This window comes from Scardinius erythrophthalmus (assembly GCF_964197995.2).
Source record: "Scardinius erythrophthalmus genome assembly, chromosome: 1".
Taxonomy (NCBI): domain Eukaryota; kingdom Metazoa; phylum Chordata; class Actinopteri; order Cypriniformes; family Leuciscidae; genus Scardinius; species Scardinius erythrophthalmus.
Window position 1 is genome coordinate 39,483,794 of NC_138221.1, and position 27,659 is coordinate 39,511,452.

Sequence of the window (27,659 nt, forward strand, 5' to 3'; positions counted from 1 at the left end):
TTTGGTTACAATGGACTACTACAGTACTACTGCATGGACAGACACACAAAAATCTTGTCATACAAGGTTGTTACATCATGAGGATGAATAAATGATGGCATAATTTTCATTTTGGAGTGAACTATTCCTTTAAAGGTTTTATATTTTCTTTTGTTTAGAAGAATGTTTCGCTCCAGTCTATTGGTGACAAAGAATACAGTGCATGACTTCTTTTAAATGAGGATTGTTTAAATTTTGCTTTTATTAATCATACACCACTGAGTCAAATGAGCAATCAAGTTTAAAGTGGTGCAACTATATCTTTCACCCTGTTACAGAGTGACTCCTTTGTTTGTGGTTTCCTTGTTTCATGCTCAGGAAGCCCTGTTTTCTGTCCCTCATATGATTGTTTATATTGATGAGTAAGTTTCTCAGGAACTTTTTTATATAATTACATTTTAAATACTAAAAGGGCTTTCATATATATATATTGTTCAACCCACGTTGACCCAAACATGGGTTGAAACAACCTAGCATTTTAAGAGTGTATCTATAGAGGTTTCCGGCAATAAACTCTCTCACACATAAGCACCTTAACTGACTATGCACACCTTCACACCAAGCTGTTTCTCACAAGCACTCTTACATCTGAGAGCTGCTGTGACATTCACAGAATGTCTTTTGTGGTGCAAAATGTTTCCAAGATGAAGTAACAGTTAAGTCACGGAAAATGTTGTTGAGTTGATTTCCTAATTTGTAGTTTATGTGGTGATATCTGTACACATACAAGAGATATATCATGTTTAAGTGATAACTTATGAAGCGACCTTCTTTCTTTAAGTCTAAACTCTCGCCCAGCCGGGTAGTGTTCATAACATCAGCTCAAACAGCAATACTGAGTGCCATTATGGTCCTCTTATATAGCCAATGATAGACTCGTTGAATTTGGTAGTGATATCTAGTGTGTGCCATCTTAATTAGTGGATAAGTCAATGAAAAATAAATTTGAATGACACTTTAGATGTGTGTGAGAATACATTTGAGTGAACTACACCTCACTGGTAACACTTTACAATAAGGTCCCATTAGTTAATGTTAATGATTTAACTAACATTAACTGCAATGAGCGATACATTTGTTACAGTATATGGTTACACTTTATTTGAAGGTGTCCTTGTTACTGTATAACTATGTATTTAAGTAGCCTACTGAGTAATATTAATTAACATGTACTTAGTATAGGGTTAGGAATAGGGTTTATTTTAAGTTAGTTGCATGTAATTTATTGTTATTCATATAATAAGTACAGCTATTATGTAACATGCATAAAAAGGACAATGTAGTTACCCTGTATTAATTTTTGTTCATGTTAGAACATTGTTCATTGTGCATCTTATAAATGACAGTTTGCGATCATTCTTTAAATATAAATATGGATATCAATGTGATATTAAAGTATATGTCTACATGCTGATAACATAGCTGAAGCTATAATTAAGTATTAATTCAAATACTTAAGGGTTCAAGGGCACCATAACTGAGGAGATCAAAAGAAAAGACCACTTTATGTGAGAAATATAGCCAAAATGGGACGTCCATGTACATTTCAGGATTAAACAGCACCACCAATAGAGGAACATGAGAGGTGTACTGTGAGTCATGCAGCTCTATGGGGACGTTTGCTCATCTAGAAACAAACATGTTCTTTGAATCATATACTCTTTTCAGATGAGCTCCTCAGCTGATATAATTCATCTCCAGCTATTTCCAGACATGGGAGTAGTAATATGCAAGCCTAACACAGATTAACCAGATACCTTTACAAACTACAGATCTGCTCATAAAACAGCAGTCTGGCAAACACATATGTGTTTTTCTTTACTTGTAATACGCAGGTCCGGCTCTCTGATGAGGGGAAGTTTTCGAGAGGCCATTCTTTTCGTCGTCCTCCCATCATTTTTTTAACTTTCCTGTTTCTCACATAGCTGTATTTCCTTCTATTAGAGCACGCTGAGACAGGAACTGCCACCCCTGCCTCCCTCCCACATGTTTTTTTCTGTCTTTCTCTCTTTTAGACCCACACACGTTCTCTCTCTGCTAGTTCTCTCGGTTCATTTATCAGGGTGCAGTGTTTGACAGTGAGCGTGTCTCTGGACAGTCTGTTTCAGTGTGGATGCTCTCTGGCTCAATCCTTTCCTCCGTTCAGTATTTTGTGGCTGTGGTGGGACGTCTACCCATATTGGTCTTTTGGGGTTCACCTCCAGCTCAGTGGACTCAGGATGGAAGCAATAGCAATTTACAACTTTTGTGCTACGGAAAGTGACGAGCTTAGCTTTCAGAAGGGAGATGTACTCAAGGTATAAGCTGTTTTGAGTTGGATTATACATACAGAGCTTTTGTTTGCTACAAATGATTTGATCTGGTCAAAGCTTACTGACTGTTCTTCCACTAGATCATTAATAAGGAAGATGATCCTAACTGGTACACAGCAGAGTTGGTTAACAGGAAGGGCTACGTACCTAAAAACTATATCAGCGTTCGGCCACACACGTAAGTACAATTTTATGTCTGTAAATCTTGGAAAATATTGTGTGGACTTGTGTTGGTTTTGGTATTCACTAGTCTTTATTCACTAAGGCAGAATGGTCCTGGGAATAAAATGTCTCAGTTGCTTCACTTAGACAACAATGAGATTAAACTGTGAAAATGGTGACATTTACTGAAGCCTCCTGCTCCACAGATGGAGAAAAATGTAAATCCCCATGTAAATCTCAAATTGGTACCAAAATTGTACTATAATATGTGAGAAATTTCAGTAAACTCGAACATTTCTCATCAAATTCTTAATTTACAGCTCTACAGTGTCAGTTTATACTGTATACACTACCGTATAAACACACATCCTAAATCTCCTATTAGGATATGTGTTTCCCACAAACACATATCAAGCAACGAAAACTTTTCAACGCTGATAATAATAACCATTAATAATAACTGAGCACCAAAGCAGCATATTAGAATGATTTCTGAAGGATCATGTGACAGTATACAGCCAGACACATGTGGCCTGTCTAGATGTTAACTGCATCACTAATAGTGCTGTTGTTCCCCTTTATCTCGCCCACAGATGGTTTGCGGGCCGTATCTCCAGAAATGTAGCTGAGAATCGACTGCGCCAGCAGGAATGTGGAAGCTTCTTAGTAAGAGAAAGTGAGAGTGCACCTGGAGAATTCTCTATGTCAGTGAGGTAAGACGCATCCCAACCTGCATAACCAAGCCTGCCCTATACACTGTTCGTGGGGGTCGATGTAATTTGTTGTTTGCTGCACATCTCATAAAAGTATAACTAAAATTTGAATAAGAAGAAAGATTGTAGGGTCCATCAAAACCCATCTGACCTACTTCGCAAAGGACGCCAATAGCCCCTTCTGCTTAAGAAAATGTACCATGAAGTTGTCTGAAAATGAGAGCATCAGAAAGCTATTACGTCGGAGCACAGATTTCATTTAAAATTCATCAAACGCGCGGGGATCACATTATTATTCTGTCCGGCTCTTTACCATCCACTTCTTGATGGCTGAGTTGGGTTTGGATGGCAGAGCCTGTCCGGGATCCCGGGAATGAGCTGGCTGGGATAATCAGCACTGCGGTCTGGAGCAGGGCTGGCCTCAGGTGTGGAAGCACCGGCTAGGGTTATTGTGAGATTAAACACACCATGAGAAGGGGAATTGGCAGCTGGTCTGCAGGTCCAGGGCTAATTTGTGACGCACAAACTCTCTATGCATTCCCTGAGAGAGCCCTGTCTGCCAATTCAGATTACTAATCATACTGTCTATGTGATTGCTGTTAAGGGAATAGTAGATATAAATTCTGTCATAATTTACTCCCCCTCAAGTTGTTTCAAACCTGTATGAATTTCGTTCTTCTGCTGAACACAAAGGAAGATATTTTGAAGAATGTCGGTAACCAGACGGAAACTATTTCCTATTTTTTAGTAGGAAAAAAATACAATGGAAGTCAATGAGGTCCATCAACTGTTTGGTTACCGACATTCTTCAAAATATCTTCTTGTGTTCAGCAGAAGAACGAAATTCATAAAGGTTTGAAACAACTTGAGGGTGAGTAAATTATGACAGAATTTTCATTTTGAAGTGAACTATTCCTTTAATTGACAAATCAAGGCCATAGTGCAAAATGAGCAATGTGAATGCCTGGAATGCCTTTGATTTTAAAAATGTAAATCTTTGATGACTTTGGGCATTATTATCCAATGTCATCTAGGTTTGAAGCAGGTTCATTTGACGAGACTACAAGAAACCTCAGACGATGGCATTATTTTATTTTTCACAGCACTCACCTTCCCGCATATTTCATTTTTCTCTGAGACCATATATGCCAGCATTTTAAAGAAGATATCCAGGGATTTTGAAAATAATAAAATGTTTCTTGAGCAGCAAATCATCATATTAGAATAATTTCTGAAGGATCATGTGACACTGAAGACTGGAGTAATGATGCCATTTCTTTTCTTAGACAAGATGATATCCTCTGCTGTTTGCAGGGCATCAGTCAGGTCTGTTAACACCGGGGCCTGATACTAAGAAGGCGCTGTGTATCTATTTTGGCCCTGCGCCACAGGCCTAGTCACTCCACTTGGCCAAATGAAGATGAAATGATGATAACTCAGCTGTGAAATGTCTAGTAGTGAGTGAACCATCTGTCTGTCTTTAAATGGGACACTGAGGGACTCAACCACAAAACTAAGCTTGGATGGATCATTGCAATCAATATGTTCACATGCTAAAGCAAACATCCCTATTATAATGAAAAAACAACACAAGTATTAAACTCTTAAATGCAACTTTTACCTCACTGTTTGTAATAAAGGCATAAATGATACCCCAAAACATGGGTCTTGTTGAGATGTGTGCTATTTTCTTGCCTGGCAGACAATAAGAAACTAGCAATGCAATAAAAATGCAACCTATTTATCAGCATGCTAAAATTACCTAGAACACATCAGCAGTCACAAGACTTGCATGCAGTAACACCCTATAGCAACACCTGAGTAATTATCCAGAACATCCTAGCAACCACTTGTTAACTTACAATCTTTTTTTCTGACAGTGTGGTTTCATTATGTTGCTTAAGGGTCAAAACAGAGAGTAGTTCAGCCTGTCAATCATCTTCAGTGAAAGGAGAGAATGCCAACAAGCAGGTAATCCTGCAATGGGGAGCTAAAACTGCAACTGGGCTGTTCCCTAGATAAAATCATTAAACCTTCAATCAAAGAGATTCAAATAAAACAGCTTTGTTACAGCAGTAAACTGAAGACCATGCAACATACCACAGCCATTTGCTGTAACCTCAACAACACATGCGAGATGTACCTGCCTTGCTGCAAACCAAACCAGCACTGAAGATTTAAGCGCTGAATGTAGGTCATTGTTAATGACACTGATGGCTGAGAGATATGACAGGATCTGCTGACGAACCACCAACTCATGTCCATCTATATTTAAATACTGTTTCTGTCCTCAACCTCACATCCAGCATATGCATAGAAACCTTCAGGCCATTAGTGGCATGACTCACAAAAAAACTAAATCACAGCTTCTTATATGCTTTTATTTGTATGTATAAAGCATTACATGGGAAATAATCTGCACTTGTTATCAGACTTTATTTCTGTTAAAACAACCTAATTTAGCTGGACTTGTGACTCAATTCAAGAGTATGCTTGTGACTAGTTTAATCAGCCCTTCAATAGCACTGCATGATGAACCATCCACCCTCTGACGTTCAGGAAGCTTTTGAGGAAGTACAGTATTTCACACTGACATTCACAAGCTTTTTAGGATTATTAAAAGACAAGCTCTCCAACATTACGGTTTTCACTTTTTATTTTATTTTTATTTTGTTTATTTGCAGGTAAACTAAGTGACAAAAGAATTTGATCGTTCCAGAAAGCAGAGAGATGTGTATCATTGTGAGCACACAAACATGAGATGAGATGGCTCATGCTTCTACCTTTGATCTACTTTACTTTGAAATTTCAAGATATCTTATTAATATTCATAAAGCTCAATTAGTCTTTACACATGCCTTTGTCATACAGTTGAAAGAACAAAGTTTGCTGTGCTTCAAATGCTGAATTATTTATATGTTCTCACAGCTTTGAAAAGAATATTTGCAGAGTCTCTTAAAGACATCAAAGATCTTTCTAACCTAATGCAGCCGAAGACACATCTAAACTTTTTTAAGACATGCTGACTAATTGTTGTGAAATGTTTGGCCTGCACCGAGTACAGCTGTTTACAGATCCTAAAATTTAAAAATAAGAGAGGATGTTTAACACCGTGTCTACACCGGACGTGAGCGGTGCAATGCGACGCGACAAAAAAGACAACAAAGCCCATTGTACGGTCCAGAGACGATCCTTACGGTTTTGAACCTGTATCATGACCTTTAAAAAAGCCCTTCCTGTGAAATGTTTTGGTTTAAAAGTTTGTGTTTTGGTTTAAGCATTGCCAAATGGTTATAGTCTATATTTTGTTTGATACGTTCGAAAAATGTATGCATTTTATTGTACCGGTAATTTCAGCATTGCTCAAAATGGAATTACTAAAAGCTAATAATAAAATAAAATCTGAATCAAAATAGTATTAAATACTATGATGTAAACAAACTAAAATAACAGTGGTTTGGAAAACCTGTTTGGAAGCAGTCATTATTGCAATTCCATTTGTGGCCACTAGTGGCACAGAAGTGGCACACTGCACTTTTAAAAAAGTGACCTAAAAGTTTTCTCCTTTTTGGTGTCACTGCATGACATGAGGGCTTATTCTGTAGTGCTGTGTGTTTATTTCGAATCTTGGTCTCTTCTTACCAGCTATGGGGATCATGTACAGCATTTCAAGGTGTTAAAGGATAGAGATGGCTATTACTTTGTTTGGGAGGAGATCTTCCCTTCCTTAAATCAGCTTGTGGACTACTACAAGACCAACAGCATTGCAAGGGAAAGGACTGTGTTTCTGAGGGATACAGAACATGCATTAAAGGTAAGACAACACTTATATTGTTCTTATGAAAATATTTTTGAACTGGGTACCAACATTTTGCCAACAGCAATTCAAATGTCATACTTAAATGCTTCTAAAATGAAAGCCGGATTGTAAACAGCATTCGTTTTTTCACCAAAGAGCAAGAAAATATTGGTTTAATGGGAAAAGTGTAAAAGACAGCAAATGTGTAAAAACACTGGTATTCACAGTCGTGAGCACAGAGGTGTCAAAAGTGATTAATTGATTCATACAGTCATTCCTTGTTTGTTCATATAGGTAATAAAGTATTAGTAAATGTTGAAATTAACATTAACAAAGATTAGCAAATGCTGTATAAGTGCAGTTCAATTTTAGGTAATGATAATTAAAGTCCACATGAAATCAAAATTGACCATATTTACTTTGTTTGCCTAAATTGATCGTTTTGTGGTGAACAATTCATCCATGCAAGTCAATCCACACAAAAAAATGTTTTGGCTTCGTAATCTTTAATCAAAATCTGAAAATGCCCCTCCCCTCTGCATTGGAGGACCTTCCCTGATGATGTAGGTTTGAGGAATTGGTTTGGGCAACGCTTAACCACTCCTCTCAAACCGTTAGTCTGTTATGAGCAGAGATGGAGAGGAGGAGCGCTAGAGTAAAACCCTGCCCTCTGTTCAATATTCCGTTTCACTGGGAAATGCGTCATAACACTGGAGAAAAGTCGTTTGCAACTTCCGGTTCACGCGGACTTTAATGTAGTTAGCTAATGTTAACTAATGAACCTTACTGTAAAGTGTTAGCATTACATTTATATCCGATTGCCATTTATCCAAATGACATGTAATCCACACCAGGAAAAACACACTAATCAGTAATGAAACTAGGAAAAATATCTCAGGTGTCATCATAATAGTGAGGCACATAAAGTATGACAGTAAAAGGGACCTAAATGTGGAAAATGTGAAGGTAGGCACATCAATAATGATGCCCTTTGTCTGTTATTGTTTCCCAGCAGTGGCCCCATCACGCACATGCCCTGTTTGACTTCAATCCAGAGCTCAACTCCCAGCTGCACTTCCTGCGGGGTGATGTCATAGACCTGCTGGACTGCTCAGATTCTCAACGCTGGAAAGGTCGTTGCCGTGGACGTGTGGGCTTTTTCCCCCCTGAGTACGTCCAGCTGACTCACTGACTCTGAAGGAGAATAACAACACTGTGTGTACATAGCAGTAGTCGATTGTTAGCATCTTTAATTGGTTTAATACGACAGGAATCATCAAGCTAAGTGTGTTTGAAAATGACTTTGGAACACGCAAACATACCGAAATGGACAGTTACTAAAACGTAATCATGCTGTTGACACTAAAATGACACATTTCAGCTTTATAGGATAAAAGCTATCCAGCATCACTGTACAAAAAATAATCTCCATTTATACTGTAGTGCAGTGTTCTTCAACCCTGCTCCTGAAGGACCCCCAACAATGCACGTTTTCTTTGTCTCCCTAATCAAACACACCTGATTCAACTCATCAGCTCATTAACCCATGTGATAATGAGCTGATGAGTTGAATCAGGTGAGTTTGATTAGGGAGACAAAGAAAACGTGCAGTGTTGGGGGTCCTTCAGGAGCAGGGTTGAAGAACACTGCTGTAGTGTATTAAAATGCATATATAGATTTTGAATTGTATTAATACAATCTCTTCACTGCACTTTGCTTACAAAGTAATACAATACAAAAGCTATATTTATTAAAAAGAAATTCTGTGTATATATTGTTTAGAACTATTGTTGTCTATTTCTTTTGATGATGTAAATGTTAGCATTATAATGAATGAATATAAACGGGTTAATATGCACGTCAATAATCTTCAGTTTGGGCACAAAATGGCTATTGGATCAAGGAAGGAAATGACTAAACTTGATATGAAATTATTAAGAAGTTTTCATCTTCCATTATTTCAAAATCTGATGTGCTGCAAAGTCAGAGTCCCAGAGGAGACATTTTGGTTGTTTACGTTGACAGGCGATCTCTCCGTTTTAAATTCACTTACTTACATTAGAGATTTTCTTCCCTTGAGACTTGATGCAGGATAAAACAATTGGAAACTTTTCAACCTTCACCAATTATTTAGTAATAACAACTTTAAATCATTCGAACAACTGAGAACAGATTTTTAAATTAGCAAGAACAGATTTTTTTCAGGTAAGGAGCTTCATACTCACACACCCAAACTGGAACAGATTAATAGAGCCCTCCCTTTTAGAACAGTATTTATTAAAAATTCAGGGTGGAGAACATATGTGGAAACCAATAACCAATGTTGATAGAATCATTACTTCAATGACAAAAGATAATTCATTTTATGTGAAAGACAAGTGGATTAGGGAGCTACGGCTCGAAATAAGTGAAGAAGTTTGGCTGAAGATATGTACTCGGGCTCACAAAGTCACCAATGCCAATTTGTGGAAGGAATTTCAGTGGAAGATAAATAACATATTTTTCAGAACACCACAAGTTGTGGCTAAAATGAATCCGAATCAATCAAGTCAATGTAAGAGGGGGTGTGGAGAGACAATGGCTACTCACTCACATATTTTTTGGCAATGCCCATTGTTTAGATAACTTTTGGAAATCCATTTTTACATTAGTTACATTATTATTAATAAAGTATTGAATATTGAACTGATAAGAGACCCTCTGATAGCAATTCTAGGGATGAAGCCAGTTGTGATACAGTATGAAAAATATGTATTTATTACAGATATTACTGTAGCAGCAAAGAAAACAATAAAACGGCTTTAAAAGGAGTCGCCAAACCAAGCTGAATGGCTAACAATTTTAAGAAATATTTACACTATGGAAAATATGACATATTCGTTGAGATATTTATTGAAAGATGGGCACCATTAATGACGGTGATGGAGGACTGTTAGAACTAACTCTGATTATATCTGCCAGGGGAACTTTAAGTTGATCTTTGTTCTGTTCACATTGTTAATTTTAAATGTTGTTAATTCTTTTTATTTCTTCTCTTCCTTGTACTTCTGGACATATTCTCCTGTGGACTTGACCATATACGTAAGAGCGTGTGAATGCTATGAACCCTTGAACAGGATATTTCAGTTTCTGACTGGAAGTAATTGCTGTATAAGGAGATTTGAAGGATATTCAAAAAAAAAAAAAGTAAAAAAAAAAAAAAAAAAAAAAAAAAGTGGTCAATTTGACTTTTTTACAACATAAATTACACACCATCATACATCAGATGTGAATTTTTAAACCAATGTGTGCTTTTAAAAATGTAAGTTGCTACATATGATATGGGCTACAACAATTTCTAATTCGCAAAGCATGTTAAACTATCATCCTTACTGTAGTCCTTATTAAACAACGCATGTTTTTATTGACATAATTAACATTAGAATATAACTGTGGGCCTATATGAAGCAGTTTCATGTTTTGATGGTTTCAGAACTATCAGAGGGCTTTCTGTGTCATTTTAAATCATTTACATTTTTTTGATTTTTATAAAATTAGATACTAAGACTTAAATTAAAAATAATAAACTTATATTTATAAGTCTAGCACGACATAGCTCTGTTCATTTTACCTTCAAACTGGCGTAGAAAACTTCCCAACTACTAAACGACGATTAGTAACACCATAAAGCTTGTTGGGCTTCTTTTACAATTGGTTGATAGTCAGTCACGTGACTGAGGTGTTTGCGCTTACCTGTACTTGCATCTGTGCCCGACTTACTGAACACACATTCATACTCTTGACAGGATCAACTAGATGAGCAGAAGCGAGAGAGCGCGTGTCTTAGTTTTTGTGTATAATATTTATTTAACATTGTTGGTTAAAATATTTGAACTAAACTTTTTCAATTACAAAACTATAGCCTACGCAAAAGCTTTTAAATGCAGTTAAAAATAACGTAAATAAGTAATGGCACTGTCACAGGTTCAGTGCCTTGATGACAATCACATCAACTTGCGCACTAACGAGTCCAAGCCGGAGTTCTTTTACAGCGAGGAACAGAGGGTCGCGCTGGAGACACTCATACATGACGGACAGGACGCTTTTGAGGACTACATCAAAACAAAGAACATCCGCTGCTTTCTATCGGACCTTGAACTTGAGAGGATTCTCAACACTGTGGAGGTGTATAGCCCGGGTTCCCACGATAATAACGCTGAACTATACGGGGAAAGTGATGGGGAAGATATTTCCCTGCAGTACTGGCCCGACCGCTCGGACTGCTCGATCCCACAGCTGGACATCGGGTGGCTGGACCGGGTGTCCTACCGCGGGGTGACGCGTGTCCAAGTGTACACTCAACCCCCTTATGGGGGTCAGCCACATATTAAAGAGGTCGTTAGAAAAATGATCGGCCAAGCACAGAAGGTAGGGGATAAAAGTTATGTATGATTTTGTGATTTTTGTTGTGACTCACCTCTGGTGAATAAGACACTGATCAAAGTACAGTGAACATGTAGAGATCTACACGTGTGCTCAATCTCATAAGGCTGGGTGGGTAGCCTACTGAAACTTTGACTCTTAGAATAATAAAGTGAGATTTTAAAACACTTCATTTAACGATAGATATATATTAAGTAAATAATATGGGCTAATCAATAGTAACAATTAAATAAACAAAACTAAAATGTATACTTCCTACACATTTCACATTGAAAATTTGACATTAAATCTAATTTAAATAAACTACGTTTTGTCAGATCTTGCCTCTTTTTTATTTTTTATTTTCTTTATCACAAATTAGTATGCTGTTAATATAAATTGTAGTAAAGAAAATACATGATTGGACCCTACAGCTTCTTTGGGATATAGTCCTCACAGTGTCCCAGGCATGCAATTGTCCAAATCTGCTGTTGTGATTAGGCTACTTTGAATACATTTTTCAAGAATGTCCAGTTTTTCATCTGTGTGCACAGTTTTATTTGCATGAATTAATATTTGGATTACAGTATGTTTTTGACAGATATATTACAATGTGCTTTTTTTACCTCAAAGTTCTTGTGTTTTCATCCATGCTTGTCCCTTTGCAGGTTATTGCAATTGTCATGGACTTGTTCACAGATATTGACATCTTCAAAGATCTTCTGGATGCAAGCTACAAGCGGAAGGTTTCTGTGTACATTATGCTGGAGGCCACTGGAGTAAAGCATTTTCTGAGAATGTGTGAGAAAGCAGGCATGCACACTGGACACATCAAGGCATGTCACAATTAATATAAGAAAATCATTTGACCGTCAATTTAAGATTAAATATTTATTAGCGGAAAAGGAAAATATGATTAAACGCCTGCAGTTTAATGAGTAGGAACAACTGAGAGATAACTTGAGTTCTCCAAATCAGAAAGTCTAATTTTCCAAACCGCCTGAGGCAACTGTGAGCGCTTATGACGCTTGATGCTCTTGTTTTGAGACTGAAGCAAAACAATTTATTTTCCTCAGTCTCCGTTATTTTTATTTCTGCTGATGATAAATAATTTTGCAACACATTTTTGAAATAACATAAAATCATATAGGCTACTGTATCAGTGATAGTAATGGATTTATTAGAATGATGTGTGTAGTGTTTATACCAATAATTTTTACAAATATATTTACTTCTGTTCTATTACAGAATTTGATATGTGAATCGGTTGACCTGAATATTTGAGATATTAGCTTTTGTCTGTGTATCAGCTAAAGGCACCACAAACCCAACAGCAAACAGGAAATTTAAATACTGAAATGTGAATAGTGATAAAGGCATGATCACAAAAGGCTCGTTTCAGCATTAGCATCAATGTGCGTAAGTGTGAAAACATTACAGAGATGTGATATAAAGGAAAATTTGTCCTTCTTGTGTGTTTACTTGCTAATGTGATCATATACTAATAGTCTGTCATTGATGAAACCAAACATACAGTGTGTCAGAAACTATGGCCACATTCACACAGCAGCAGAATACGGTTGTCAGTCCTGTATTTGAGTCCTTAATACGGTTACGTTCATACACGGTTATTTACGGAGAGTGACAACCGCTTTCTATAACTGAACTCACATCTGTACAATTTCAGGACTCACAAATGCATTCTCGGAAAACTCCACTGTGAGAACAGATCTGGACAACTAGTGACGTCATACAGTGTGAGAGAGTTGCTCTGCGATGCACAAACGCGCGTCTACCATGTGTTGCGGGTTTTCATGTATGGTTTCCCTTCCGGTAACTTATACTGACGGAGATATGAGCTGTGTGTCATCTGAAGGTTTCAGATCAAGTCACTGTTGTCATTTTTGTGTTCTACGCGTGACTCAAATGCTCCGCTCTCCACCCCGATATAAAAGCTGCTGTCAGTTAATGAAGGTTTGATGGATGAACTCGCCGCTGAATTGGACTCTTGTCTTGTCATAAGTGATAAGACTTTTCAGTTTTATGGATGTCACCATCTTTTATATTACTGTGTGACTCCTGTCACACGTTCATAAAGACAGTATTCGAGATGCTACTGTAAGTTTCTGTTTTAATGTGACATTTCGAGACTCACACCTGTAAATAAATGCGGTTGTCAAATCCAAAAAATAACAGTGTGAACGTAGCCTATGTCTAAAAAATACCTTCAAATATCCCTCATGGTACACATAAAACCCTGTTTGTAGATAATTTCTGTTATAATCCATCGCGCTCTTTAAGATCACTAAATTCGAGGCTTTTGGTCATACCTAGGATATCTAGGTCCACCAAAGGAGGGAGAGCATTTTCACATTTAGCACCAAAACTCTGGAATAGTCTTCCTGATATTGTTCGTTGCTCAGACTCGCTCTCCCAGTTTAAAACTAGATTAAAGACGCATCTCTTCAGCCAGGCATTCATATAATACTTTTAATCCTACAGTTAAATCCGACCTCTAGTTCATAAACGCCAGAGGAGAACTGGCCCCCGACTGAGCCCGGGTTCTCCCAAGGTTTTTTTTTCTCCATTAGGTCACCTGATGGAGTTTTTCGGTTCCTTGCCACTGTTGCCTTTGGCTTGCTCAGTTGGAGATATTTGGGGATATTTAATTTAATTAATCAATCAACGATACTATTGATCAGTATTACCAAACGTAGACGTTCCACTAGAAACAAACATTGATGTATTGTTCTAATTTATTACTGTGAAGCTGCTTTGATACAACCTGTGTTGTGAAAAGCGCTATATAAATAAACTTGACTTGACTTGACTTGACTTGACTTATACCCTAATACAATATTTGTCTGACTTTTGTATTAATTTTGTATTAAGTTGCCCATTGTGAGAGATGTGAGAGATTGTGTTTCTCATTGTGAGAGAATTTCTTTTAGTTGTGGATATTTTTTCATCCACGCATTAACCAAACATGCTGAACTCTCTTCTTCCATCAGAACTTGAGAGTGCGCAACATCAGTGGGGCACAATTTTTCAGTCGATCCTCTAAGAGAGTGTGTGGAAGCCAAAGCCAGAAGTTCATGTTTATTGATGGAGACAAAGCAGTCTCAGGGTCATATAGGTAAGTCCGGTCAAGCCAGTTTAACAAGGTTAGACCTAACCTAATTTATTATTCTATTAGCTAAATACATCCATAATATACATAATTATTCAAATAAAAAAAAGGTTTTCTTTATTTTCAGTTTCACATGGTCTGCCTCTAGATTGGACAGAAACATCATCACTGTTCTCTCTGGCCAAGCCGTCGACACATTTGACTCATTGTTTCAGGACATGTATGTGATGTCTAATGGAGTGTGCTTGAGCAAGATTAATCTGAGCAGTGAGCCTCAACCTGAGTTCCTCCCTCAGGCGGTACCAACTCTACTTCCCTCAGCAACCAAGGCACTCAAGCTCATTAACCCCAAATACTCTCTGGTCTTTAACTGTGCTTTCACTACCAATGGACCTATATCTGACCAGACAAGTGCCAAGAACAACATTTCAAAGAATCAGACGGAAGTCATCAAACAAATCAAAGACACCCCAGTGGTGCCATCTATTCACCCGGGACTTCTAAACTTGGAAAAGGCGAACATGATCAATTATGTGCCGACCTGGCCTGATCCTGACCCACCGAGTGATGTCATTGGTTTCATTAACATAAGAGACTCCAACAAACCAATGCTAGCTCACCTAATGCGCTCAGAGCTCTTTGAAGTGTCTCAAGCCATCCGATTCAAGGATCCTTTTCATGAGCCAAAGGAGTCTATATATCTGAGAGCTTGTCCTGGACCCATATCCCAAACTCCCTCTGATCCTGAAGCTCCAGCACAGAATCAAACATCAGGAGAAGCTCGGAAGAATTTTGATAAAAATCAACATCAAACAAGCAGCCGGAATGAGGATCTTATCTTGCCTTTGGAAAAGCCAGAAACTCTGCATGTGCTTGCCTGTAATAAAGTTGATAAGGAGGAACTATGTGTAATGGAAAAAGACATATTTGACATCTCTACATCTTTGCAGAGTAAAAACATTCACTCTGAAAAAGACTTTCCCAATGCAATTCCGAATGCGTCTTTTACCCAAGACGACAGAGTTTCAGCTACAAAGCAAACTCCACAACCTCTGAAATGTCCTGCTCAACCCTCTGATGATTTTGACATTAAATCATCATCAGGAGTGTACAACAAAACTAATTGTGACTTATCTTCAATCCCAGACACCCCTTTTGTTAAGCAAAGCCTTGATGACCAAGTCTTAATTGATGTTGCCACTCAAGAACACAGAGATACAAAACCAGAGACAAACCAATATGGCTGGAATGGTACACAAATGTCTAACTGTGACTCCAGCATCTCTTCATTGTCTGATGTATACTATGATTGTTTTAGCCCTGTTGCTGACTTAAGGTCTTTAGGAGATTTTTTTGTGGCTGATAAAACACAATCTTTGTATAATCCAATCAAAAATGGTCATCAAGAGCAGGAATTTCCTTGTTCAAATTCATCCTCAACTCAAGATCGTACAGATTTGGATACTAAACAGACCTTGTTTACTCCAAAAGTTTTGAAAACCTCTTGCAGTATTGTCTTCAACTTCTTATCTACAGAGTTCAAAACAACAACTGCAACTTCCGAAACCACCTTTGCCCAAGAAAGTGACAAAGTTATCACAATAAATGATAGTAGGCTACCAGTCAAAGATAGTGAAATCTGCTATTTCTCACAGACTCCTAATGGTTGCTTCAACTTCTCTTCAGAGGAATACTTTGAATGCAGTGACACAGTGGGTTTGAATCCAGATATACATGGTATGGTTCATGAGAAACCAAACTCAGTTGAAAACTTAAGCCTGAATGAACCTCTAGAAATACTGAAGCCCGTACTGGAAGCTGAGAAACTATTCGAGGTAAGCTGTCAGAGCATGAAAGAAAAAGATGAACCTAAAATGGATTCTGGACAGGAGCAGCCTGAATTTCAACACATACTAGAAATAACAACTGACAGTCACCTAGTGGCAGATGAAATTAAGGCAGTTTTAGGGTCTGAGGATATTACTCAAACTCAACTGAATAAGAAAAATCACAGACACCAAAAACAAGAGTCTGAAGTTACCTCAGAGCCAGTAGTAAAGAGCAAATCGATGAGTAACTGTTTACAAGAACATAAGTTAAGTGCATCTCAGGAGAAATTAGAGATACAGAACAAGGCAGAATCTGTACAGTTATCTGAGAAAGTTAAAAAAGAGCCAATGCAAGCCTTAAAACTTGATGCAAGTCTAGATTTAGTGAGTGAGGAATCACTACGAGACTTACAATCTGAAATATGTCAGGGAAAGTTCGTACAGTTAGCTGAGAAAAATTCAAAACTTCATCGTCAGGACTTAGAATCTGAGGTAAGTCGAGATGTAAACTGTGTGGGGCAGTCTGTAAAGTTAGCTGAGAAAACTGCAAAACTGCAACTGCAGGATTTACAACCGGAGGTAAGTCTCGATTTAATATGTGAGGGACAATCTGCACAATTACCTGAGTCAACTACTATACCGCCACAACAGGACCCACAGTCTGAGGAAAGTCCAGATTTAATACTCAAACCTTCAGAATTGAATGCTGTAATTCCAGAGGAGACCAGGGTAACAAAGTCTAAAGAGTTGCCTAAGAGTGAGGAACTGCAAAATCCAGTGACTTATTTAGATTCTGGATCAAATCCATCCAACCTCAAATCTGAAGAGCATTTAAGGCTGCAGAATGATGAGGCCAGTCCAGCAGTGTTAAAGATAAACTCTGAGGAGCACAATCCTCAAGAGAAACTGCCTGAACAGTTTGAATCAATTGAGCTGTTGATATTAGAGGATTCGGACCCCCAAGAGACAGAGCTGAACAATTCTGATCCCATAAGACCAAGAGCTGCATTGAGCAAAGAAACAACGTTCAGCAAAACTGAGCCTATAGAACCAAAAACGGCAAACGATAGAAAACGTAAAGAAAATAAGATTGGTCATGATGTTTACAGTAGGAATGAGAAGAAAACATGCCACCCAACAGCTCTGGTTGAGGAGAAACAAGAAGGGGAACATATTTGTTCAAATCAAATGAACAAGATCCTGCCAGAGGCTAAATCCAAGCTGGACTGTCTGGTTAGGAAGGTAAGCATTTCTTACTGTACTACTACCAAGAAGCAAGCACTTGTTCAATTAGAAATTAATTTGGAGAACTGCATTAAGGATAATATCATTAAAAATATTCTGTTCTTCATCCTAGCAACCACATCAAAAATCATCCAGAATTCCTATTCAAGCAAAAGGAGGGTTAACTAAGTTAACCATCAGCAAAGCAGACACTCGCTCATTCAGGCTGCAAGCTCCTAAAGCTGGCTTGCATAGCAAGCTGCCATCACTTGGAAAACCACTGGGGCAGAATAAGCCTAGCCTTACATTATTTCCATCTTCTGAAGAATTGTCCACAGGAGGAATCGCTCCAGTTAGGTCAACACTAATTCCCCAGAGACCCCCTCGGACAGTCCCCTCACCAAACAGTCCCATCTCTCCCCAAAAACAGCCTCAGGTCCAGCTGACTGCACCTAGGATCAGGCAGTCAGACCAGCCAAACGTTTCCAGGAAACGTTCTGCATCCATTACAAAATATAGCTGCTCTTCTTCTGGAATGTTATGTCCAGGACAAGTAAAGAAGCAGGCGTTTAAAGGGTCTCCACCAAGCAAGTAGAATAAGGGAACAAAGTGCAGTTCGAATTCATGGTTGCATACTGACTTCATAAATGTAATGGTGTTCAATAGAAATTAAAAAGCCACTGTGTTATTTTAGTATTTAGTTCATTGATTTGTATTATTCATTCCATTTAGCAAACAGAATTTCAGTCTCCTACAATGCACTCAAGCTAACAGGGTTTTCCCTATACAAACAGTTTTTTTCTAAAGTAAACGTTTTATGTAAATTGCAGACACAGACTTTTAGATAAAGCTTTATGATTGTCCCTAAAGCTATTAATATGTAAATGCTTTATTTTTTTTTTAATTCAACTTATTGTAAATTATCAATTATGGGCCTCATTAAATCATCACATATAGTTCACCATTTGCATTACATGTTATTTCCTGATTCTTTTATGGGCTGATTTTAGTTAATTAGTATACTAAAGGAAATGGATATGAGTGTTACTCATTTAGATTGAGGTCAAAAACTCCAGACTTTTGAAGATTAGAAACCCCCAGACTGTACACACGCATTTATTGAATTATTGAAACAGACCTTCCAGGACAGAATTCACTTGATTACTACTGGACTTTATTCCTTTATTTATATGAAGACTTTTTACCATCGTTGCTACTTATTGAAGCAGCTTCAAACATGATTTAACCTTATTATATACCATAACCTCATTCAGTTTGGCTACTTTTTAAGTTATTCTTAGGTGGCCTGGGACTGTCAGTGTTCTTGTGGTGTCAACTACCATCTTTATTGTAATGTAATTTTCCGGAAACTCCAGATTTAATCACATATCATGTACAGTTCAAGTGAAAAACAGTTGTGTGCAGAACTAAGAGTCCACGTGCAAAGATGGACCAGACAAGCAACTGCCACTGATATATCAGATAATACTTTCGGTATTATTCAGACCAGTAACGGGTTTTAATTTAAATATCAGGAAGTATCAGAACTTTTTTTAGCAATTTGCTTTTGCTAACAACTCTTCTCTTTTGTGGCAGACTGTAGTGTTACAAAGTGTTGAGGCCATAACTCTAGGGACCTTTGCTGGGTAATTTACATGAAAGTTAGATTAGTCATCCAAATATATTTCCAATAAAGTCTACATCATTTTTATGCTTCCAGAGCAGGCAAATAAGGGCCATATAAGCAGTTAATTTGACAAAGGCCTACTTGAGATGCCATTTCATAAAGAAGAGCATCACCATACCTCACACCTAACCTAAGAATGCTTATAATTGTTCATGATCATAATGTGTTCCTGCCAGTTTAGTAATGGTGCAGCTGCAGTTTGTTTTGCTAACCACAATGTTTTAATTTTCTTAAAGGGATAGTTTAATTCAGTCATCCGAATGTATGTAATTCAATAGGGTCCAAATCAACATTGGACTCTACTGACTTTCATTGTATGGACAAAAAATCACTGGGATATTTTTTTTACTTTTATGTTTTCCAGAAGTAGGAAAGTCATTCAAGTTTGTAAAACATGAGGGTGAGTGAATAACAGAATTTTACTTTTGGCTGAACTATCCCTTCGAAGCTATAGGTTTGAGCTTGCATTTGTAGGCAACTCAAAACTGGTCACTCACTAAATACAGACATAAAGAACAACCGTTTGCTGCCCTGCTTAGTTAAAAATATCTCTATAAGAAGTATTTGCAGGAAAAGAGGAAATATCAGGATCTTTTACTTCCCTGTGAAACTAGCCGCAAGATTACTTGGGTCATACATCTTAAGCTTTGTAGAGCGGTACTTCCCATTACAGACATTTTTGCTGAAGCAGAGTCTTTGCCATATGTAGAAGTATCTTCTGTCCTCAGGGTGCTAGTCACTATGCAAACAGGAACAGTCTTTATCGACTAACTCACTGCTGCTTATCTGTGTCATTTAATGAAATTAATAGAACTGTAGGGAATCTTTTTCACATTTGGGAGAGGATTTTCTCCAAATCTGCTTAAAATGCATTCAAGCTATACAGTCTGTGCATAAAATCAAATCTATGACCTTGGTGTTGCTAGCATACTATAAAATAATTTGTTTAGGGAGTTCTGTAAAGTGTTGACTGCCCTCTGTTGGCTAATTATAGTGGTGATCTTTTAAGTAAACTTAGTTTAACCAACTTAAGGTAGATCTCAAAAGCCAGTGAATAGCATGGTACAATAAACTTGAAACTAGAGTTCTGCTAACCTATTTGTCAATCTTATATCAGCTGGCATGAGAAAAGGGTGGATCATTAACCAAACACTGCACACATATGACACCAGATATTATTTGTTTATTTATTGTCATCAAGTGCTGTAAATAAATACAAAAGCCTTAAATATTGGTTACATAACAAAAACCCTGCATTTCATTTGAAAATGAGAAGTCAAGTTCTCATTGAGGCAATATATTTAGAAATTCTGGCCACTATGATCAAACATTTATGAGGCAAAGATGCTTAAAAACAAATAGGCTCTCAAGTTAAAGTTTTAGTAGAAGAATCTGGGGGGGGGGGGGAGGAGGGGGGGGGGGCACATTCAATCAAGTACATTAGTTTCCTTGCCTTGTACAAAGTAATTCTTGAATTTAACATCAGCACTCTACTTAGCATTACCAGACAGAAACACAAAAACTACTAGTGGCCCAATATTTACACAAGTCATGAGGCACTGACACTGATATGTCACAGCATAGATTTTATAAATGGTAACATTTTGTAATTGTTGGCCACAAAGTGGAGTCGTCCATTCTCCAATTATAAAAAAAGAAAGAATCCAAGACAGAAGATTTACGGCTAAAAAGAACCGAAGAGGTAATTTTAACATCCAGTGGTCCTTTTAAAGGCACACTATGCAAGATTTGTACCTTAATATAACAGCTTCGAAATCATTTCGATGGTAAACGAACTCGTAGTAGGGCAAATCATCCCTATAGCAAAGCAGGGGGTGGGACGCCGCTGGCAAAACCAACAATGCAGGGCTGAGAGGTGGCGTCCCGCCAAATCTTGCGAGAATCACGACTTGCTTTACGGCACGACGTCACATACATCAACAACATATGAAGCAGCCTCTATGGAAGACACTAGCACGCATTTCAGACGTGAATCATGGCAGAGTCGACGAAGAAAACGAAGAAAGCGCGGTCGGAAGAGTGCAGAGACGGCTCTGCTGAGTGGTAATTACGACAGTAACGTTAAATACAAGTACTCCACAGCGACTCTAGGGGTCGCTGTTTGAGAAAAACGGAAACTGCATAGTGTGCCTTTAAATCCAGTACTTCAAAATCATATAAAAGTGCCAAAATTTCAGTTCAAAAGGTTGAGTATTCCTGCACTTCAAACCTCTGAACGCTTTGACATCAGCATTTTAGAACACTGAAATCATGTAGCAGAACATCCCGGTTCTTTGAACGTACAATTATTATTTTAAAATATTACACATACAACAAAGTGACGCAGTTATAATGGGCGACAGAAGGAAAAATGGTTAATGACGCAGGCAATAGGGAGAGAAAAAGTCTTGACCTCTGTGCACGTGTTAAGACTGACTGTAAATGACCCGGCTAATCATCCATGCCTATATTACGAAAAAGGTAAGACATGGATTCTCCATTGTGGATGCGGCGAATGGCTTCTGACAGGATCATGCTGATATCCACCGTCTTTATTTTGGGACACTGGAGTTTTTGGATCTCGTGCGGAATGGTGTTGGTGACAACTACCTGTGCAGAAAGACATCAGAAAGTCAGTTCATGACAACACACTTGTCACTCTGAACCTCAAATTAAAATGATGACCTCATCTATGGCGGACTCCTCTATTAGCTGAGGGGCGTCTGAGGAGAGGATTCCATGAGTAGCCATGACAAAGATCTTGTAGGCGCCTCTTTCTTTCAGAGTTTCGGCTGCTGCTAGAAAACTGTCGACATCGTCAATGATGTCATCCTAAAACGAAACAAAAAAGGGTAAGAAGAGGGATAAACTTAAAATAGCACCCTGAAGACATTCAAATCCTCTTGAACTCACCACTATGATGGCAATTCGTCCACCTACATCTCCCACAACAGTTATTGGGGGTTTTTCTTTGGGAATCAGCACTATGCAAGAACAAAAAAAGACAATAGGGAATAGTCAGGGGAAAAAAGTAAAACAGACTGAGAGAGTTTGCTGAGATGAGATTCTCACATGGGATCTCTAGGCTTGGATGGATGGCGCCACTGTTTTTGACAGTGGGTGGGGAATGACGTCCATCCACCAGGTCCGATTCTGCATCCTGGGCTTCACCGTGGATCACGGCGATCCCCAGCCGCAATCTTTCAGCAAATGACTGGGCCCTGTAAATGGACAGACTCAGAATTTGTTTTCAACGTTTTTCCCATGTGGCTCTACTAAACCGTTTTGACACAAACCAAGGAACAGACACGAAAGAAGAAATAGAGCCACAAATGCTACTCCAAATCCAGTTAATCGGGTAGGGATGAGAATTTATAACCAAATTTACATAATTTCAATTATAGTGTATTATAGGAATTTTGCTATAGTGGGCCCGGTCCCCTGGTTGAGAACCAGTGTCTTACACTGTCCTCTTTTTTAAAACTTTGCACCTCACCCTTACTTAAGTAATTTATGAATCATCTAGAATTTTTGCCGCTGTTGTGTCTATTTTATATAGATGTTTTGATGTTGTTTGTGAGACAAATTTCTATCACCATGTGACAGACAATGTTTTTTTAATTGAATTTCTCATTTACTTTCAAATTTACAACCAATTGTTTTATCCCGTGGGATGCATGACTGTACCAGTATACCAGTAGAAACTGAAATACTGACACACTTGGATGCATTTGAAAGCACACACACATCATCATCTTTCATTACCTCAACATCATGTTTGCACAGCGCCACCCAATGCATACAGTTGCATCAGTGAGATTTAAGTGAGGGATTTGGTGGGAAGGTAATATTATTTAATATTATAATCTTACTAGCTGGTCTAGAACAAATACTTGACTAGTCAATTACTCCTGCAAGTCTCTATTTCAAAGGCCTGTGGATCTTTCATATGACATGACACCGCAAAAGCAAGATATGACTTTACCTTTTGGCTGCTGCTGGAGATTTGGCCACAATTACAGCATTTCTGTAGTCAGGAATCTGAATGCAGAGGCAAAGTAAGTAAAAAAACTATTTAAAAATCTAAAAGGAAAGGAGGACATACACACATATATTATGCATTCTCATACAGTCAACGTTCATTATTAACTATTGGCAGATGACCTTCCATCTGAGCAAGAGAGAAAATTTATCATGAATAAATGAATGCATTAGCTTGAGTGGAGAAATTTATTCTGAGAAAATTCAGCGTCTGATAGATCCGGTTTCTGTCCTGCCTTCTATTTATTAGCAACATAACATGGACTGACCTATTATTCAAACTGAAGGCTCTGACAGGACAAACGGGAAGAACAACTACAGTATCTACAGGAATCTCAGCTCTCATGGATGGCATCCAGACAAGCGTTAAGCAAGGACCTACTTCTTCCTGTATGTACTGTAGCAGGAACGGTGAGGCCCGGAGATTGTCCACTGGAATGTTGAAGAAACCCTGAATTTCCTTTTGATGCAAATCCATAGTAATGAGATGAGTCAGACCTGCCCAAGGCCACATTGGACAGAGTTAGAAGACTATAATTGCCCAGTTTCCTTATAAACCACAAATGAAGGGACAGTTTAGTCTCAGATCATTTTACAGATCACTTTAGACTCATTTACCTGCTTTACACATCATTGAGGCAAGCAGTTTAGAAACGATTGAGCCTCTCTTCCTCATTTTGCACTGTTTGCTATAGGGGAAATAGGGAATGACGCCGATGATGTTCCGAGCACAGGACGTCCTGCAGGCGTACACCATAATGAGCAGCTCCATGATGGTGGTGTTAACATCTCTGCAGATGGGGAAGGAAGGAAGGTTTCAAAGACTGGGGTTTAGGAAAACTAATTTGCATACATGGAGATTTGTATATGGAACATCAGTATCAATGTCAAAGTGAGGGATAATTTGCATGAATCTGCATAATGCTACATACTGGCTGCAGGAGGTTTGAGTTGTCAAAACAGGGTTCTAGATTAAAAAAAAAAAACCTAGTTTGGAGATTAAAAATAAATAAATGAAGTTGATTATGGTTCTAATCTTACTGAAAAAAATCCCCATTTAGTCAACTTTACTTTTGACCATGTTAATCCATTAAAGCTACACCAAAGTACTTTTCCTCTTCGGTCCCCCTACAGGTTGGAAGCGGAATTGTTCATTACCGCTGTTGTAAATAATTTTGCCTACCGTCACTATTTATTTATCCAGCACCGGCTTTGGAAATAACGATGTCCACAGACAAGGTAGAGCAATGATTATTACTTACAAGTCCAGTAGCAACAAAGCCAAGTGACCATCAGTCTTGCATCTTGTAGCCTCATTCAGATCACGCCAACGAGTGTAAGTCGGTCCAATGTTCACTCTAGTTCGAGCTCTTTCTCTATCATGCTCCCGTTTTCTTTTCTTGGCCTCCTCCGACATCATACCCTTCCTTTTATTTGCAGACTCCGTCATGATGACAATTCAAAAGCTACCTGGCTGCTAGGTATCTTCCATTTATATGTACCAGCCAGAGCCTTGCTCCACCTATCGGCTATTGTAACACTTGCCGTAGAGCAAGGCATATTTGTAGTTTCTTATGTCTCATTCGAACTACAGATCCGCTACCCGATCTGGCAAACTTGCATAGTGCGGTTAGAGCCGATATTGGTCCGCAAAGCGAATGCAGAAGTGCCGTTCACCCTGTTACGAGTTGATGAACCACTGAAACGATTTTGGAAACATTATTTTAAGGTACAAAAGAATCTTTGGTGTTGCTTTAAATTTTAAATACTAATAGCAATACATTCTTGTAAAAAAAATTATTTCAATAAATATATATATATATATATATATATATATATATATATATATATATATATATATATATATATATATATATATATATAAACAAAATTAGAGTGTCTTTACATGATGAAAAAATGATTGCCTCCTACTGTTGTGTTTAAGGTTTCTTACTTGGACACAGTCTGAATGATGAAAACATCTTTGCTGCGCACAGACTCTTCGATTTGGACCCGTGTTTCTGTGGGAAAAGAAATGTTACTTTTTTTTTTCCTTAGGTCCACGATACATTTTTTAACTTCACACAAACAGACTAGCTATTTAAAAGTTTGCACAAAGATTGGACTGTGCAGGGAATTCTGGGAGAATTTCACCACAGTGTCTGCATGTGGGAGTGTAAGCATATCTCCATTTCACAATACACAAGCATGAACCAAAACAAAGACTGTCAGTTGAATTAGCCAATAGTAGCTCAGATCCCTGCTCTGTTTTGTCTACTCTCTCCAGTATGGCACGCAAAGAATGAACAACCACTACAGCTACAGCCACCGCTAGTGTAGATTAAAAAAGCAAATATTTAATAGAAAGTTGAGCAGAAAACAGGCCTTCACCTCTGTTAGCCTCCTGATAGACCTGCACCTTCCCAAGTTCCACACCCAACCGCCTGTGCAAGAACAAATGTTCAGGGGAATATGAAGCAAAATAACAACTTAAACGGAAACACACAGCAGAAATCACCCGTATTTGACATTTAAGTTACAAGATGTAAATCTCAGTTAGACTAGAAAGACCCATAGTTAAACTGTTAACATAACTTTGATGTTTATTCATTGCATGGAGGTATATATATAAATAAAATATATACTGTTTATATTTATTAAATGTGAGCCTTTGTGAGATTCATCCAGACATACACTACTATTCAAAAGTTTGGGGTCTGTATTTTTGTGATGTAAAAAAAAAAAAAGCCTCTTATGCTCACCAAAGCTACATTTTTTTAATAAAAAATCTGATATGCTAATTTAATTTGGTGCTCAAGAAACATAATTATAAATGCTGAGAATGTTTATAAAAGTGAACACAGTTGTCTTTGATGAATAGAACAGCATTTATTTAGAACATAAATCTTTTGTAACATCACTAATGACTTTACTGTCACTTTCTGTGATTAATTTAATGCATCCTTTCTAAATAGAAGTATTAAAAAAAGAAAGAAAAAATACTGACCCTCAAACCTTTAAAAGATAGTGCATTTTAAAATAGAAAAATACACCTCTCAGTAAAAAAAAAAAAATATGGTACTAAAATTTGGTACTAACCATTGGTACTCAAAAGAATACAGTTGTTCCAGCTCAGATCTGCTGTTGGTCTTACCACTTTTCCTAACTACCCAATATAACTGGCATGTTATAATGGACCTCCAGTGGCAACTTACTCGGCTATCCTCCTGGCCAGCTCTCTGCTGGAGGGGTTGGAGTTGGCCGTGAAGATGACCAGACCTCCTTTGGCGGCACTCATGTCCTGTGGTTGTCTGGTGTCTACCTCTAGGGACTCAGGCAGTGGCTCCCTGGGCACCCAGGCACTGCTGAGCCCTTCCTATCAACAGGACCAGAGGCACACTGTTAGTTTAACACCAGACACTTCCTGCAAGAACAAAGGGAAGATGGCATGTTTACACACACGAATCAACCCAGACTCGACGAGAAATGTGCACACACACATGGATGACTAACTACTGACACATAATTACAGCAGACAGGAGACTTCTGACTGAGTCTGCTCGATGGCGGTGAATCACGGTTCGTGACCGGAGCACCAACAGACCCTCATCGAGTCGGGCATGTCATGACAATACAGTATGAATTAATAACGCGACATCCACACTGCAATGAGTCCAAACTTATACAAAAACACAATTATTATGCTAAAGTGTTTGCTAAGTTCACTCATTCATTATGCTGCTAAGCTAGCTAGACCTTTCTGTCTTTTAGGATAATAAAGATACACATACACATCTTTTAGGATAATAAAGATACACATTCAATTACAGAAATTAATATTAGCGTAACATAATTTGTTGTGGGTTTGATTTAGCAAACCAAAAAAAATTGACAAATCTCACCAGTTTTGATCTTTAAATCGATCCCTCCGCCTGGTTTACTGTATCATTTGCAACAATGTGAACATTGCTACCTTCGAAAAATACCCAAGATGGCAGCTATTACGCACAGACTTTCAAAATAAAAGTCATTTGTTTGTTTACTTTTTTGTGTATATATATATATATATATATATATATATATATATATATATATATATATATATATATATATATATATATATAACTGGTCACCATTTTTATTCACATTTTTGCTTTTTTTCCCCTCCAGTTTTATCATGTTGTGTACAAAAGTCCATGTATTGTGTCAATAAATATGAGGTTGTAAAGCTGCATTCATAATAGTTGTTCAAAATATGAGTTGGCATTTCAGTCTGTGTGGTTGTTAAATTTCATCCCTTGTGAAAAAAAATTAACTTTCCC

At 37.9% G+C, this 27,659-nt stretch overlaps 3 protein-coding genes across 9 annotated transcripts; 2 read left to right on the plus strand and 1 right to left on the minus strand.

Moving 5' to 3' along the window:
* Positions 1–1,981: 1,981 nt before the first annotated feature.
* grapa (GRB2 related adaptor protein a) lies at positions 1,982–8,795 on the plus strand. Of its 3 annotated transcripts, none has more exons than XM_081383947.1 (6): positions 1,982–2,336; positions 2,432–2,529; positions 3,107–3,226; positions 6,872–7,040; positions 8,038–8,467; positions 8,637–8,795. In XM_081383947.1, exons 1-5 carry the CDS (start codon positions 2,259–2,261, stop codon positions 8,215–8,217), a joined length of 645 nt encoding a protein of 214 aa, XP_081240073.1. In that variant the 5' UTR covers positions 1,982–2,258; the 3' UTR covers positions 8,218–8,467; positions 8,637–8,795. The 3 variants fall into 3 exon arrangements, with proteins under 3 accessions (XP_081240073.1, XP_081240074.1, XP_081240075.1); XM_081383948.1 differs by having other exon boundaries at positions 8,654–8,795; XM_081383949.1 differs by lacking the exon at positions 8,637–8,795 and having other exon boundaries at positions 2,067–2,336; positions 8,041–8,358.
* A 1,954-nt stretch (positions 8,796–10,749) lies between these two features.
* fam83ga (family with sequence similarity 83 member Ga) lies at positions 10,750–18,569 on the plus strand. Its single transcript, XM_081367761.1, has 5 exons — positions 10,750–11,432; positions 12,095–12,262; positions 14,438–14,562; positions 14,684–17,627; positions 17,743–18,569. Exons 1-5 carry the CDS (start codon positions 10,974–10,976, stop codon positions 18,202–18,204), a joined length of 4,158 nt encoding a protein of 1,385 aa, XP_081223887.1. The 5' UTR covers positions 10,750–10,973; the 3' UTR covers positions 18,205–18,569.
* A 1,891-nt stretch (positions 18,570–20,460) lies between these two features.
* On the minus strand, positions 20,461–27,333 carry prpsap2 (phosphoribosyl pyrophosphate synthetase-associated protein 2). 5 transcript variants are annotated; one of them, XM_081369769.1, is made up of 11 exons: positions 27,240–27,333; positions 26,553–26,713; positions 25,729–25,781; positions 25,292–25,358; positions 23,956–24,128; positions 23,720–23,835; positions 23,282–23,337; positions 22,369–22,517; positions 22,210–22,280; positions 21,982–22,128; positions 20,461–21,906 (listed from the first exon to the last, which is right to left on the minus strand). In XM_081369769.1, exons 2-11 carry the CDS (start codon positions 26,633–26,635, stop codon positions 21,748–21,750), a joined length of 1,074 nt encoding a protein of 357 aa, XP_081225895.1. In that variant the 5' UTR covers positions 26,636–26,713; positions 27,240–27,333; the 3' UTR covers positions 20,461–21,747. The 5 variants fall into 5 exon arrangements, with proteins under 5 accessions (XP_081225895.1, XP_081225897.1, XP_081225898.1 ...); XM_081369771.1 differs by having other exon boundaries at positions 26,437–26,713; positions 27,240–27,302; XM_081369772.1 differs by having other exon boundaries at positions 26,437–26,761; positions 27,240–27,302.
* Between the last annotated feature and the right edge of the window lie 326 nt (positions 27,334–27,659).

Excerpts from the sequence above, each read along its gene's own strand:
- prpsap2 (XM_081369769.1), bottom strand. The coding sequence starts at position 26,635 with ATGAGTGCCGCCAAAGGAGGTCTGGTCATCTTCACGGCCAACTCCAAC. Across the intron at positions 25,782-26,552 it reads CTGGCCAGGAGGATAGCCGA|GCGGTTGGGTGTGGAACTTG; the intron begins GTAAGTTGCCAC and ends GTTCTTGCACAG. Across the intron at positions 23,836-23,955 it reads CTCAATGATGTGTAAAGCAG|GTCTGACTCATCTCATTACT; the intron begins GTAAATGAGTCT and ends GGCCTTGGGCAG.
- grapa (XM_081383947.1), top strand. The coding sequence starts at position 2,259 with ATGGAAGCAATAGCAATTTACAACTTTTGTGCTACGGAAAGTGACGAG. Across the intron at positions 2,530-3,106 it reads ATCAGCGTTCGGCCACACAC|ATGGTTTGCGGGCCGTATCT; the intron begins GTAAGTACAATT and ends TCTCGCCCACAG. Across the intron at positions 3,227-6,871 it reads GAATTCTCTATGTCAGTGAG|CTATGGGGATCATGTACAGC; the intron begins GTAAGACGCATC and ends TCTTCTTACCAG.
- fam83ga (XM_081367761.1), top strand. The coding sequence starts at position 10,974 with ATGGCACTGTCACAGGTTCAGTGCCTTGATGACAATCACATCAACTTG. Across the intron at positions 12,263-14,437 it reads TGCACACTGGACACATCAAG|AACTTGAGAGTGCGCAACAT; the intron begins GCATGTCACAAT and ends TTCTTCCATCAG. Across the intron at positions 17,628-17,742 it reads TGGACTGTCTGGTTAGGAAG|CAACCACATCAAAAATCATC; the intron begins GTAAGCATTTCT and ends TCTTCATCCTAG.